General features: G+C 47.7%; 1 protein-coding gene across 7 annotated transcripts in view; it reads right to left on the bottom strand.

Moving 5' to 3' along the window:
- LOC117192172 (syndecan-like) overlaps nucleotides 1–13,551 on the bottom strand; it is a 155,825-nt gene that overhangs the window by 24,649 nt on the left and 117,625 nt on the right. For all 7 annotated transcript variants that reach the window (XM_033396825.1, XM_033396826.1, XM_033396830.1 and 4 more), the window contains exon 2: nucleotides 10,157–10,288. In XM_033396825.1, the coding sequence (XP_033252716.1) occupies nucleotides 10,157–10,288 (132 nt within the window). The remainder of the gene's footprint in view (nucleotides 1–10,156; nucleotides 10,289–13,551) is intronic.

The raw sequence follows: 13,551 nt of genomic DNA, 5'->3' as shown, positions 1-13,551 counted from the left end.
TCCACAGGGATCAGTCTTAGGACCTCTACTGTGGAACATAATGTACGGCGACGTCCTGAGACTCCAGCTCCCGCAGGGATGCACGCTTGTCGGTTTCGCTGACGATCTCGCCCTGGTCGTGGTAGCCAAAGAGCTCCGAGATGTCGAGGCGACGGCCAACGAGGCAATCCGGATCGTATCCAACTGGATGGAAAACGCGGGATTGGACCTGGCTGGCCACAAAACGGAGGCTGTACTCATCACGAGTCGGAAGAAGGTGGAGTACGCGACGTTTCGCGTGGGTAATGCGACTATTAAGTCGCAGGAGTCAATCCGGTACCTAGGCGTGATGCTGGATAACCGATTGAACTACCGGGCCCACATCGAATACGTGAGTCAAAAAGCCTCCCGGATGCAGGCAGCACTCGCAAGGATGCTCCCCAATATTGGTGGACCCAAGGCAGGTCGACGCTTACTCCTGGCGAGAGTAGTGGCCTCGATCCTACTGTACGCTGCGCCGGTGTGGTCTTCAACCCTATCCGGCAACATGAGTCTAAAAAGAAAGATGTCAGTGCCATATCGGCTCTGCGCTCTTCGAGTAGTGTCTGGATATAGGACGGGGGCGGATAACGCAGCCCTGGTCCTCGCGGCCATGATACCGGTGGATATACTTGCGCTCGAGATGACGCATGTATATGAAGCGCGCGCAGGGATGCGAACTAATGCATCGCTAGAGACCATCCGTGCGTCGGAAAGGCGGGCGTCGATAGAAAAATGGCAGGCAAGATGGGACACGGCCACAAATGGACGGTGGACCCATAGACTAATCCCGGACATTGAGTCATGGATAGGGCGGAGAAGCGGAGAGATGAACTACCACCTCACCCAATTCCTGACGGGTCACTGAGGATACAGGAAGTATCTGCATAGATTCAAACACGAGGATACTCCCGAGTGTCCTGAGTGTTCGAATGAGAGCGAGGATCCGGAGCATGTGATCTACCACTGCACGAGGTACCGCTCAAGTGCAGAGTATTTCCCACGACCAGAGGAGCTAATGGCGTTCATGACGGAGTCCGACGAGAACTGGCAGCGCGTTAGCAACAACCTAATAGCCATCCAGAGCGATCTGAGAAGATGCGAAAGGCAACCCATCCCCGCGAAGTAATACTTTGCGGTGATCCCGCGGGGAATGAGGTGTGCGTGGTGGTGAGTTTAGCTGGGAAGCCCCGAAGGGGTAGTCCAGTTCGTTGACTGGTACGGGCCGGTCTTGTCTCTTAGAGATTCTCACCCACCGTGGCGTATCCATGGAAAAAAACTCAAATTTGCCAACGCAACAAAACGCAACGAAGGTTCCTTGGCCACCGCATCATCATCATCATCATCGTCTTCCTCTTCCACCTCCCCATTCCTAACGTAATCGGGAGGGGGCTACTGCTCCACGCTCGAACAGATCCACCAGTTCCGACTCATCAGCCAACGGGAAAATCAATAACCGCACCCAGGTTTTCCTTCGCTTTTTTTTGGTCCTTTTGCCATTTCCATTTCTTTTTTACCGCTTTTTGCCGCACAAATAAATTAAATACCGAGCGGTGGCAGGAGGCGGGAGGCAGGAGAGGGGCGCATCAGCATTAGCCAGGCACTAAATTACCAGCGGAAACAAGTAAATCTGTGTTCCTGCCCCTGCCCCTGGCCCTCCCTTTTGTCGTAAATAATAATTTTAATTTTTAAGGGCAATGAGTTTTGATGTCGACTTTTTCCTGCTTCTGCGGCTGCGGTTTCTCCCCGTTACTTATGCTAATTGCGAAATCTGTTTAGCCGATCCTTTACTCGCGACTAGCCCCATATACCCCTCATAGCGCAGGGTATCTGCCGGGGAGTGTGGCTGCTACGAGGTCCCTCAAGTAATTTTCAGCTGCCTGGGAACACTTTGCAGCTAATAAGTCAACATTTTCATTCATTTTCCGACGTAAACTGCAGCTAAAGGCGCGCCCCCCAGGCCACACAGCCCCTGCCACCATCGCTAAAGTTTTTGCATTTTAATTGCGGGCTGCAGCGGGATGTGGCACGGAGCGAGGGGGCTGCATCCAGCATCTTAGTGTGTGATGAAGTTTAAGGGAGCACTGAGAGTCCCCCCCCCCCCCCCCCCCCCTCCTGCTTCTTCTGTCAGAGCACTTTGGCGTGAGTGACGTGCATCTGCCACATCTATAGCTTTGGCTTAACCGGCTGCCGCTCCCCTTCAACCGGGGAGTGCTGTTGATCCTTCTTAAAAATGTAACGCAACTCGTGGGTGACAATGCTTGTGGGCGTGGCCCCAACAGTTCTTGCTCAGTCAATTGCAAACAGCTTAGAAAGCCAGTGAGAAAATCCAAAGCAGAGCAAGCCAGAAGAGAAGGAGGAACAGTCAGGGGGGGCGGGGGGTGCGATGAGCTGCACATAATTGTTGGGATGGAGGATGCGGGGCATGTGGCATAAGCCGATTCCCAAGCCATGGAAATGCGCTCAGCGAGGCGATAGAGAGGACGAAAAGTTGCAAAGAGCTCCAGAAAGCTCTTGGAAAGAGGAAATACCAGGAGAAATGGCTGATCTAGCAATGGTTGAGCTCTTGGCCGATCACCCGCTGCAAAGTGAAGACTCTCTGCGGTGGGAAGGGTGCACGAGAGCACCAGAAAGGGGAAAGACCGAAAGGAAGGCTCCATTTTGGAAGGTTCTGCCACCGGTTTATGCTTCTGTTTCTATAACAGTAACAGCAACAAGAGCGCCTCATTAGTGTTGGTTAAATGCTAAATCAGATACACCCCCGCCCTCCGCAGGAGGAGGAGGAGGAGCTGCTGGAATACTTCGGCGGGTCTTGGAGCAATTAGAGTCTATTGGAGGACTGTTCCGCAGTTATTGCACATTTAATCAAGCAAATAGCACGCTGATTGATCGAGGACAATGGGGCATGCCACACGAAGCACAGCAATGCAATCAAAATAAATATGCATGACATGTTCGGTGCTCAGCCGAGTCCTCAAGCCGCTCCTCGCCGTCTCTCGCACACATCCTTGTGACCGTACTCAAATTGAGGGGCAACAAAGAAGGTCCACTTGCCACACAGTCGCCACACAGTCGCCACAGCTGCCACACTTGCCACAGCTGCACACAAATGCCATCAACGCTGGCTGTCTAGCGATTCACGAGGCACGAGCAAATGTAATTAACCTGGCAGCAGTGGCAGAACCACGCCCCTAAAAGAGGAGAAACAGTCGCAGAAGAGGCAGATAAACAAGAAGATGATGGTGTGGCAGCAAAGGACAGAGTAGAGTACGAGAAACGGAAACAGTAACGGAAACAGAGGGAAGTAGGGATAGAAAATGCTGAATTATTCATGGAAGTGGAAGTTGCTTGACCCAGGACGCAGCAGCAGCAGAAAAGAAGAGCGTCTGTCAGGTTCAACAAACTTGCCTCACGTTGCGCCTAAAAGCAGGCAACACTCAAGTGTGCGGTTACAAGTCAAATTGCTACGTGGAGCCACAGCCGCAGCCCCTGAGATGCCTGACAAAAGACAAATGGCAGTGCGAGTGCGAGAGAGAGAGAGAGTCTTTGGGTTTTTCATGCTGCAAAGCTGTAGACATTTCTTTTAAATTGCAGCAGGCAACAGACTTCCTTCAAGGCGCCCCATCCTCCCAGTCCCAGTCGCCAGACCCAAGACGGCAGTGCTACATAATTGAAGCGATCCCTCCATCTATCCTGCCAGTGCCAGCCCCAACATTTGCAATTCAAAGCGTGCCCCCGCCCTCGCCCTCGCCATCGCCGCAAGACCTGCCCCACTGGGCAGGTTCGTGCAATTTGAGCTCTCGTTTCGGGGTCCAGGAGTGCTTCGAGTGCTGTTATGCCACAAAACGTTGCACTAATTGAAGCACATCCCCTTAACAATAACAATCGAAGAGCAGGGCAGCAGAGTGGCAAGCACACACAGGGAGAGGAGATGAGGAGGAGAGGGTGGGAAACAGTAATCAAATTTCTGGATAATCGTTGAAATTTATGCATCCACAACATCAAAGATACTTCTCCCGTGGGAGGAGGGGTGCTCGCTTTTCATCCCTCCCTCCCTCCTTCTCTCCCTTAACTCCACTTTAAAGCTAGTGAATTTTATGGCAGAGTTTGCAGCTACAAATTGTCGTAAAGTTAAGCGAATTTATTGGCATAAATTATGCATGCGTGAAGGGGGGAGAGCCCCGTGGCTCTGCCCCACCAGTTTCTCGCAATACAATGCGCAAAACATCAGAAACAAACAGAGAAAACAAAATGGCGACAACGCCCCCATCATCATCGTAGCCATTGCCATTGCCACAGCCATCGCCACAGCCAACGCCACAGCCCTCTCCCGCACTGCCGCTCAACTTTGACAATGACTTTTCGCTTGGCTTCGGAAAAGTTCGGGGGGGGGGGGGGGGTCTTTTCTGTTGTCGGGATACGGATACTCTCTAGTGGAGACTCAAGGAGCAACTATAGATTCGAACCAGATAGAGGGAGAGATAGATGAGTGCCTGTTATGCCAATTGTAATAGAAGTAACCAAAGGTTAGATGATGAGATAGATGAGTGCCTGTTATGCCAATTGTAATAGAAGTAACCAAAGGTTAAGGCACATTTGAAAGGAGAACAACCATCAGGGATGTCAAGGGAATGCACTGGATTCCATCACTGGATTGTCGCCTCGCAGGGCACACCATCTGCCCTCTAAAATCAAGGCAGTAAGGGCCCCATGTCAGTGGATGTTAATTTAATGTCAAGGCACAAGCCTACCACACACCGCAGGATCTGGCAGCCACACATTTCCATCTGATGTACCTTGCGCATACCAATGCAGAGGCTTACTCTCGTTTCGATGTTCTTTTGTGCGTGTGGCATGCAAAATGGCTTTGCCTCGCTCAGCCATCCACAGGAACACGTGCGCTATGTGCACGTTATTAATCAACAAAGACCTAGGACAAGCCACAGACCAGCTGCCCGGATGGGGCATGCAGCGTGCACATGCCCGGCTCTGTGCTGCTGATCTGAGCTGTTGCCTGCGTGCACAAACGAAGCCACAGCGGAACCCCTGAAGAACGGGGAATAAGGGAGGCAGGAAAATCCAACATCAGATGCAGATGTTTGCATATGTGGAGACACAACAAAAGCTCATTATCCCGCTGACACGTCCCCCAAAATTTGACTTACAGACTTCCATAGAGAGGCTTTAACCACTCCCCACTGCCCCCTCCTGACCGAATCGCAGAGAAATGATAGATCATTAATCATATGCAGCGTTGATTAGCCCAGAGACTCCGGATGGAATGACATATTACAATCACAACGCAAAGAATTCATCATATTTCGGCGAAAGAAACCGTGGATGGATCCATTAATAACACAATAATGTAACCTCTTCAAGGGGAGTTTAGAAGGAAGGCTTTAAAGAGCCAGTCGGGAGCTGTGGAGATCAACGGAGCACATAATAAATTGCATTTTCCTGGGTTTGGGTCCCAAAACCCTTTTCTGTTTGTTTTTGCCGGAGAAGCGTAAAAGAACATTCAGCACATGAGAGACTGAGAGACGACGTCTCTACGTTTGTCAGTTGCATAAAAACATGAAAATGCCAACAAATTCGCTCGGCCATGAAGGGAGCAAAGGCAGGAATGGGAGACGGGAGACAGGAGGACGGAGGAAATCCATAGCACATGCCAAGAGCAGGCCTTGGCCAGTAACACCGCAGCGGAAATGGTGCAAAAAGCGGAACATAACGGAACGGAACGGAAAGGGCGGCAAAGGGGAAATTAGAAAATGCCACAGTGCGAAAGGGACAGAGAGAGAGAGTGAGAGAAAAAAACTCGCTTGGAGGGATTTTATTTATTATTTCCATATTTTTCCATCCTCCCCTTCCTGGCCCCCTGGCATGACAATTTAGACCCCCCCTCTCGCTTTCGCTCTCTCTCTTGCTATCCCTGTCGCACTTCTGGCGGACCTGCCATGGACATGCAAAATTAATGCCGAAAGCCAATAGCTTTGTCCGCTTGTTGATCTAGTCACAGTTACCCGATAAAGTATGCGACCAGGCGACCCCTGATTGAATTCCGCGAAAAGTTTCGCCGTCCGCAGCCATCCCCCTCTCTTCCATTTTTTCACAAGCGGCAGAGCGGCGAAGAGGAGAGTATCTTCAATTAAAATTCACGCAGCAAAAGAGAGAAGAAATCGGAAACCAAGAAGCGGCAAGTGAAACAAGGGACAAGTCTCAAAGATAAAGGCAAGCCGAGGCCCTGGACACCCTGGTAAAAGCCATTCCTCCGCAGGCAGAGCTATCCGTATGACACAATTCATATGAAATCTCTGGATTTAACTGGACTATCTTCAGAAATGAAAGATTTTTGCCTGCCAAAATCCTACACATCATAAGGTTTAAGCTCTAGAGGTCAAGAGACCCTATCATATACTCTATAGAGTCCTGGACTCCTTCTCTTCAAACATCCTCATACGCCCTTTGCCAGGGTATACAAAAAAAACGCTGCTGCGGACACCGCAACTCTACATTTATACCCGATACTTAGTCAGTATGGCTCTCCTCTGGCAGACGCCGCTAATATTAAACGACACGACAAAGAATGCGTGCGAGAGAGACAGAAAATCAGTCTGAGCGTGACGTCGGGCGCTGCGTAGCCACTGCAAATTGATTTCTTGCTTTTGGCTACAAAAATGATCCGATCTGATCCAGATTCAGCAATAGATAGATAGATAGATATGGTAATTATTTATAATTCTGCGTTTTTAGGTTTCTCGAATGTGCAATATTGTGATGCAACAGATTTTCGTCCTTTGTGGGGGCGAAAGGGGGTGGGGCGAAATTCTGAGATAAACGTTTTATAGTGAGATCTAACAGAAGTGCGGATACCAAATTTGGCTACTCTAGCCTTAATAGTCTCTGATATTTTTGGATGCCCCAGATTTTCGTCCTTTGCGGGGGCGGAAGGGGGTGTGGCGAAATTTGGACACGAAACGGTCGAGGTCCGATATCACAGGAGTGTGGATACCAAATTTGGTTGCTCTGGCTCTTATAGGTTCTGAGATCCTTGAACTCATATTTTGCAATTGGCAAAACCGACCATGAAACCTGTGTGTTAGAGAGAGACAGAGCGAGAAAGAATGAAATTGTTTTCTTGATTCTGGCTATAATAATTATACGATCTGGTTCAGATTTTGCACTCTAGAAGATATAGTCATCTTCTACGATTCTGCGTTTTTAGTTTTCTTGTATCGTCGAAATTGTGGCTGCCACAGATTTTCGCCCTTTGTGGGGGCGGAAGTGGGCGGGGCAAAGTTTTGAAATATTCTTGTAGCAGTGACATATCACAGAAGTCTGTATCCAAAACATCGTTGCTCTGGCTCTTATAGTCTTTGAGCACTAGGCGCTGAAGGGGACGGACAGACGGACAGACGGACGGACGGACAGACGGACAGACAGACATGGCTCAATCGACTCGGCTATTGATGCTGATCAAGAATATATATACTTTATGGGGTCGGAAACGATTCCTTCTGGACGTTACACACATCCACTTTTACCACAAATCTAATATACCCCAATACTCATTTTGAGTATCGGGTATACAAAAAGTGAAAAAAAAACCCAAAGAATTTAATTAAACTTTGCTATGTTTATTTCTGCGCTTTTTGTTCTGTTTTTGCAGCAGCAGCAGCCACAACGCATTTTAATTAGTTTTTCTTCTTTTTTTTTTGTTGTGAAGAGCAGAAGCTTGGAAGGTAGGAGGAGTGGCAGCGTGAAAGAGCGTGAGAGGGGGAGCGCCAGAGCGGAAGTGTATGGCCTGTGTGCTAAAAGCAAATCAAAAGTATTCGCCCAACAATTGACGCGTCCTGTGTTTGTGCGTGTGTGCGCGTGTGTCCTGTTTGGCAGTCACTGTACGCGCGAGTGGCCCACATATTTTGCATAGTACACGGGTCTTGCCGTTACCCCACTACCCCCTGGTCAAGCTGAAAGTACAGTGCGAACGTACATGTGAATGATTGGACAGAGCCTAGAGCCCTAGACGGCTATTAAAATTAGTCCGGTCTTAAATATTTTAATGATTTTTATTTGGAACTTATTTTTCTTTTTTCTCTTGCCACATCTTGCCACGTCTTGCCACTTTGATGTCTAATTTGAAACTGACTTTTGTCACAGGTGTGTCCAACCTATTGCCTGAAGGAGCGCATTATGCCGGAGTGGTTGCACATCCTATGTCGCCAGGCCAATAATCCCCTTGCTGCTGTATCCCCCCCTTATTGGGGGCATAGTGAGGAAATATACGAGTATATTGCATTTATGGCTGCCCAAGCCCAAGCCCAAGCCACACATCTGCGTGGGGCGGAGGAGTGGCGCCTCCGCAACGCCTGCTGCACGCTGATTAGTGTGACCAACCTACACGTGGGCTAAACAATAATTATACAAATAATATAAAAGTACATAGGGTCTAAAATTGGGAAAAATTAACTCAAAAGTTTAAGAACTTTACTTTTTTTTTAAATATATTTTTTAAAGGACAAATATGCACCGGAACAAAGTTCAACTTTGACACAATATTGTGAAGCGTCTAGACGTCGAAGCCACCGTGTTCTTGTGCAGACTTTCCTTTCAAAAGCTCTATGTTTCCCGAAAGTATCTTGTTTTGATCGAAAGCTACCAATTTAGCCAGCTGAAATGGCCAAAGACCCCACTGTGCGTCTTTTGTGGCACTGGATAGACCTAGTAGCCAGGCAGATTGCAGGCATATTTCAATAAGCATTATGGGTGCCCAAGCGTTTAATCCGCTCAAAAATTGAGTCGAAACGCAGCCTAAGAGCCAGAGCACAATGCCTGCCGCATGCATCGCCAGGAACTCCTGGACACCACAATTTAGATAAGCTGCCTTTCGACCCCCCCCCCCCCCCACCAATCCAATGGATGGGCAATCGAAACCTGTTGCGGTGTGAGTGAAAAGTGTGAAAACGTGTACAAAAGTGAGTGATGGTAGCCCGTCTCCATTGCCAGCTGCCTTTCTCATCGTATGTATCGCAATTACGATCCACATTGATACTATTGATACCACTCTCAAGGGAGCCTCCTATTGGGGCTTTGCAGTGCATCCACATAAACGCCTGTAAAACCTTTCAAAATGCATCAATCCTTGTGATTTTTTTTTCATAGTTTATTTAATTTAGTGAGAATGAAAAAAGACAATAATTTCAGTTCAAAGAGATCCTTTTCCTCAAGAGATTTTAATTTGTTCAAACAAAGTGCATCCACCTTTGCACGTTTCCAATTTTTTTACTTGCTCCAAAGGGCCTTAGCTTTTATCATATTCCGAATAAGTTTTGGCATACTCTCGACTAAATTTTGTAAGTGCTTGCCCAAAAACTTATCCAATCCCTTTGGTGCAGATTCGGGGTTTTCCAATGTTTTTTTAAACAGAGCCCATCGATTTTCAATGGGATTTAGATCTGGGCTATTGAGCAGGCCACTGGATTATTAGGACGATTTTTCACGAATTTAGCCGTGTGCGTCGGGCTACCGTCTTGCTGGAAACTGATCTCGGATGTGGGGAAGACACATTTGTCTTCCAAAATATGAAAATAATAATATTCTTTCTTCATTGTTCCATTGATTTTAACCAATTGGAGAACATGATGCATTTACAGGCGTTTAAGCTGAAAAGCGATGAACATGTATCCACCTGTGCCAGCCACTGTATGTATTTATCAGTTTATATTCCCCAACTGTAGATAAGGAGTATTATTTTGTGGTTGGTTGTTGGCTTTTAAGCAGATTATAAAGCTAAGCTATTCCACCCATCGCCCAATATCCTGGCTGGTTCCATACCACACATCTCTCTCTCTCTCTCTCGCATATAGCCCTGAGTACTCTTTGAGCACTGGGTATAAGTATTCCACTTTCATCTTCAACTTTCATGAACAAAATCTGAACACAAAAGTAAGCATAAAAGTTATGCGGAAGTTTAAGAAAGGAGTTTAAGAGTAGACGAGTGGAAGAGTGGACGTGGACCCTTGCTACCCTTTCCCTCTGCCACGCCAACTTCCCTGGCCATGGAATCGCAGTATTAACATGGAAAACTTTCGGGGCAGAATGCAAATTTAATTAACTAATTTATATGTTTGTGGGAACTTACCCCTCCACGTCCGCCAGAGCCCTCAATGCTATCATCGTCGATATAGATTGCATCTCTAGGACCCGAAGCCGCCGGGGATGCGACGCCTCCTGACAGAGTGGATGGCTCTGCCGCCGATGCTTTTACAGATTTCTGCAAATATAGAAAAAGGTCAAACAAAAAATGAGTGCTTTTTCAAATAATAATATACATACATACATATATATGAAGGAGGTACGGGGGGTAGAAGTTTTTTAATTTACGTTAACTTTTTGCTCCTTTTGGAGCTTTTGGGGGGATGCAAATATTTGCATTTCATTAATTAGAGGGGAAGTCAAAAAAACCGTCGAGGAGTGCCATTTCTGAGCAGGAAGCACCGGCTGCAACCGTCAATAATACGAGTGGAAAATGCCGGTTGACCGCAGCAGTGTCCGGGAATGGGCCCCATGCCGGTTGTGTGGAGCCCCGGCCATGGCCATGGCAATGGTTATGGGTCGTCGTTCACAATGGTATGGCCACCGCATAAAACAATTAATTAAGAACAATTCTTATGGTATATTTCAGCAGGAGGAGGTGGAGTAGGCGCCACAGCCGTCAGTGTTAAATGCAATTTTAATGATGCACTGGAAAAATCAATGGGGAAATGAAAATTGTGTGCACCCCCACCTCCAGCCCAGTTCCGCTTTTCCTTTACGACCTGCCAAGTGGTGGAAATGTGTGGCAAAACGTCGCCCAGTTTCGCCGAGTTTCTCTGTGTTTTTTCGGCCCCGTCCGAATATTGCATAATTAATGGAGCCTTCACGTTTACGCTCAAGTCCAGGGACAGGAGGGTTTGGGCAGGGGCGGGGGCAGAGTCGGTGCCCCTGCCGTGCCTCATTAAGCCAGTGGGGAAATCGAGCGCATTTCCCTTCTCTTTGTTGGGTTTTCGGTTAAGTGGCAATTGATGAGGACTCTACGATGAGGGCCACTCACTCGAAGGGGGAAAGGCGGTGTCCATGGATCGTCTCCCCTGGCGGTTGCTGTCTCTATTTTTAATGAGAAGCTCCATAATGTATTCAAGCCTTAATATATGTATAATCAGGGGCATCAAAGCGGCACTGTCTCCTCCGGTATTCATGTATCTCCCTATCTAAAGATATCCTCTCTTTCTGAACAATATCTAGTCCTATCAACTCTTTCTTCTCTGATCCTTGCATTTCCTCTGTGGTTCTTTATATAATGATAGTTTCCCACCATAAACTCCACTATAATTCCACATTTTCTTCTCCGTATAAACTGCATCTCTTTTCATAAGCCAAAGGCGAGGCGAGGCCAAAGGTCCTTTCGATGCACTTCTCCCCCCACCCCGAGACGATGCAAACTGCAAACCGGATTAAGTAAGAGTCTACCATTTTTGTTTTTGTTGCGCTCCGAAGTTGGCGGCAAGTCAAAGTTCTCAAAAAGTAGCTTTGGCTGCTCATCCTTCCTCATCTGACGCCTTATGCTTATCATTCTCTTGGCACTTCCTCTCTCTCTCTCTCCCTGATGCCGCTCCTGACTGGCGTTAAGTTTTTGGCGACCTGTCAAGTCTTCTGCGGCTGCGGCTCTCAAACACCAAACAATTTGCCAGTCCGACAGTCTGGCTTTTCACCGCCCGTAGGTGTGGAGATAGACTCAAAAGTTTCGGCGCCACAAGGAGGAAGTCCCTTCTTTGTGTCCTGTATCTACAGAGGCTTTCCTTTGACGGGACTCCGCCACTGCCCTCATCTAATATTGATGGGCGTTCTCCTGTTCATATTCCTGCTTTGTCCGATCTGTCTCTCTGTCTGCTGCAACGATTTTCTGGCTGGGGAAATAAATGTTTTTTCCCATTTCTAGTCTTCCTCTTTGGCGATCTCAATTCTCCGTTTCGCTCCGCTTGTTTCATATTTTAAAATGGCAACAATTTGCCAAAACGTTAAATTGAATTGCAGGCAGTTGGGTCTCTGGTCTCCCATTCCTCTTCCCCGTTTCCCCCTTTCAGCGGTGACAAATTGTGTCCATTGTGGCAGTCAAAATAGTTCTGTGCCCCAAACCAGCAATACAGGGACCAGAGTTGGATGCGGCCCCTGGCCCCTGGCCCCCGGCCTGGCCATAAATCAATACAAATATTGACAGTTTTTCTGTGTGATCGCCCGAAAGCGCACTTTTATCAGCATTCCATGGAGAAAACCAGAGAGTATGCTGTAGCTCGACAACGTTTCGGCGCAAGGATACCCATTATCCTCGCAAAAAGAGCGGAAAAAAAGAGTTCCCCCTGCGACGATTAAGGGTATACACAAAAGAAACCCTGTTTTTACAAAACAAAGGATGTATGTGTGTGTGTGTGTGCATTCGTTTGGATTTTTCATTTACCATTGTTTATGGTTAACAAATATTTGTACAGCACACGAAAACAATCTATTGTTGTTCGCTTGTGTGTGTGTGTGTTTTTTGTATTCAATTACTTTTATTCTGCTTTAATACTAGTACTTATATAAGGTTAGCAACTAGTTGTGAGGGTCTGGGTCTGTGGTTTGTTGGTGGGGTAATGTGGCGTAGCTATGCGGTACGGCCGCAAAGCATTGCTTCGCACAGCCGTCCCTCCTTACTCCTCCGAAACTTTCCTTTCCCTCTCTGCTCTCCGTAGTTCCCGCATTATAGTGGCGCCGAACCTAGTGGTGGCATCCCACGCCTTGGGATTCACTACCATGAGCGGCACGATCCCTCCGACGCTAATGCTGGTGGCGTGTGTGTGTGTGTGTGTGTGTGTGCGTGTAGAACGGAAGACAATTTGCAAATTTTTGAACGCCACTCAATGGTGTTACATCAGTGCAAAAAAAGTAGCATTTAATAGAATCCCAGTTGCCACAATTGATTTATGTTTTGTGAGCGCCTGCAGTTTCCCCATAACAATTTTCAGTCGAATGGGTCGCAAAAAACAGTTCGATTCGGCTCTGATCCAATTGCTGAATGCTCATTTAACGTGGTAAAGCTCTCTGGGAATACTCTGTGGCGTGACTGTACCTCGCACTGACAGCAGATAAAGTGCGGCGTCATGAGAGGCACCTGTCGCGCCCCAAAAAGTAGGCAGTACATTTCGAGTGGCACCAAAGGAATGCCAGGGCAAAGGGCATGAAGACTGGAGCACCCGCACCACAAATCCGAAAAGGGCAGGTCAGCACACACACACACACACACACACAGAGAGAGAGGGGAACCTATTCAGGCTGTGTGTGTTTGTGCCGTCATTATGTTGATGACAGGCAGCTTTTACTTCGAGATTGGAATCCAAAGACAAGAATTCCGAGAAAACGGACGAGGCTTTTATTTCATTCCTTTGGGCAAAGTGAATGATAAATAAACAAAACGCGTTGACGCTTTTCCGAATCGAACATTTCCATTTGGCTCCTTCTCCG

The sequence above is a fragment of the Drosophila miranda genome (assembly GCF_003369915.1).
Source record: "Drosophila miranda strain MSH22 chromosome Y unlocalized genomic scaffold, D.miranda_PacBio2.1 Contig_Y2_pilon, whole genome shotgun sequence".
Classification (NCBI taxonomy): Eukaryota; Metazoa; Arthropoda; class Insecta; order Diptera; family Drosophilidae; genus Drosophila; species Drosophila miranda.
Note: the sequence above shows the minus strand (reverse complement) of the source record. Positions and strands in the feature narration are given on the sequence as shown.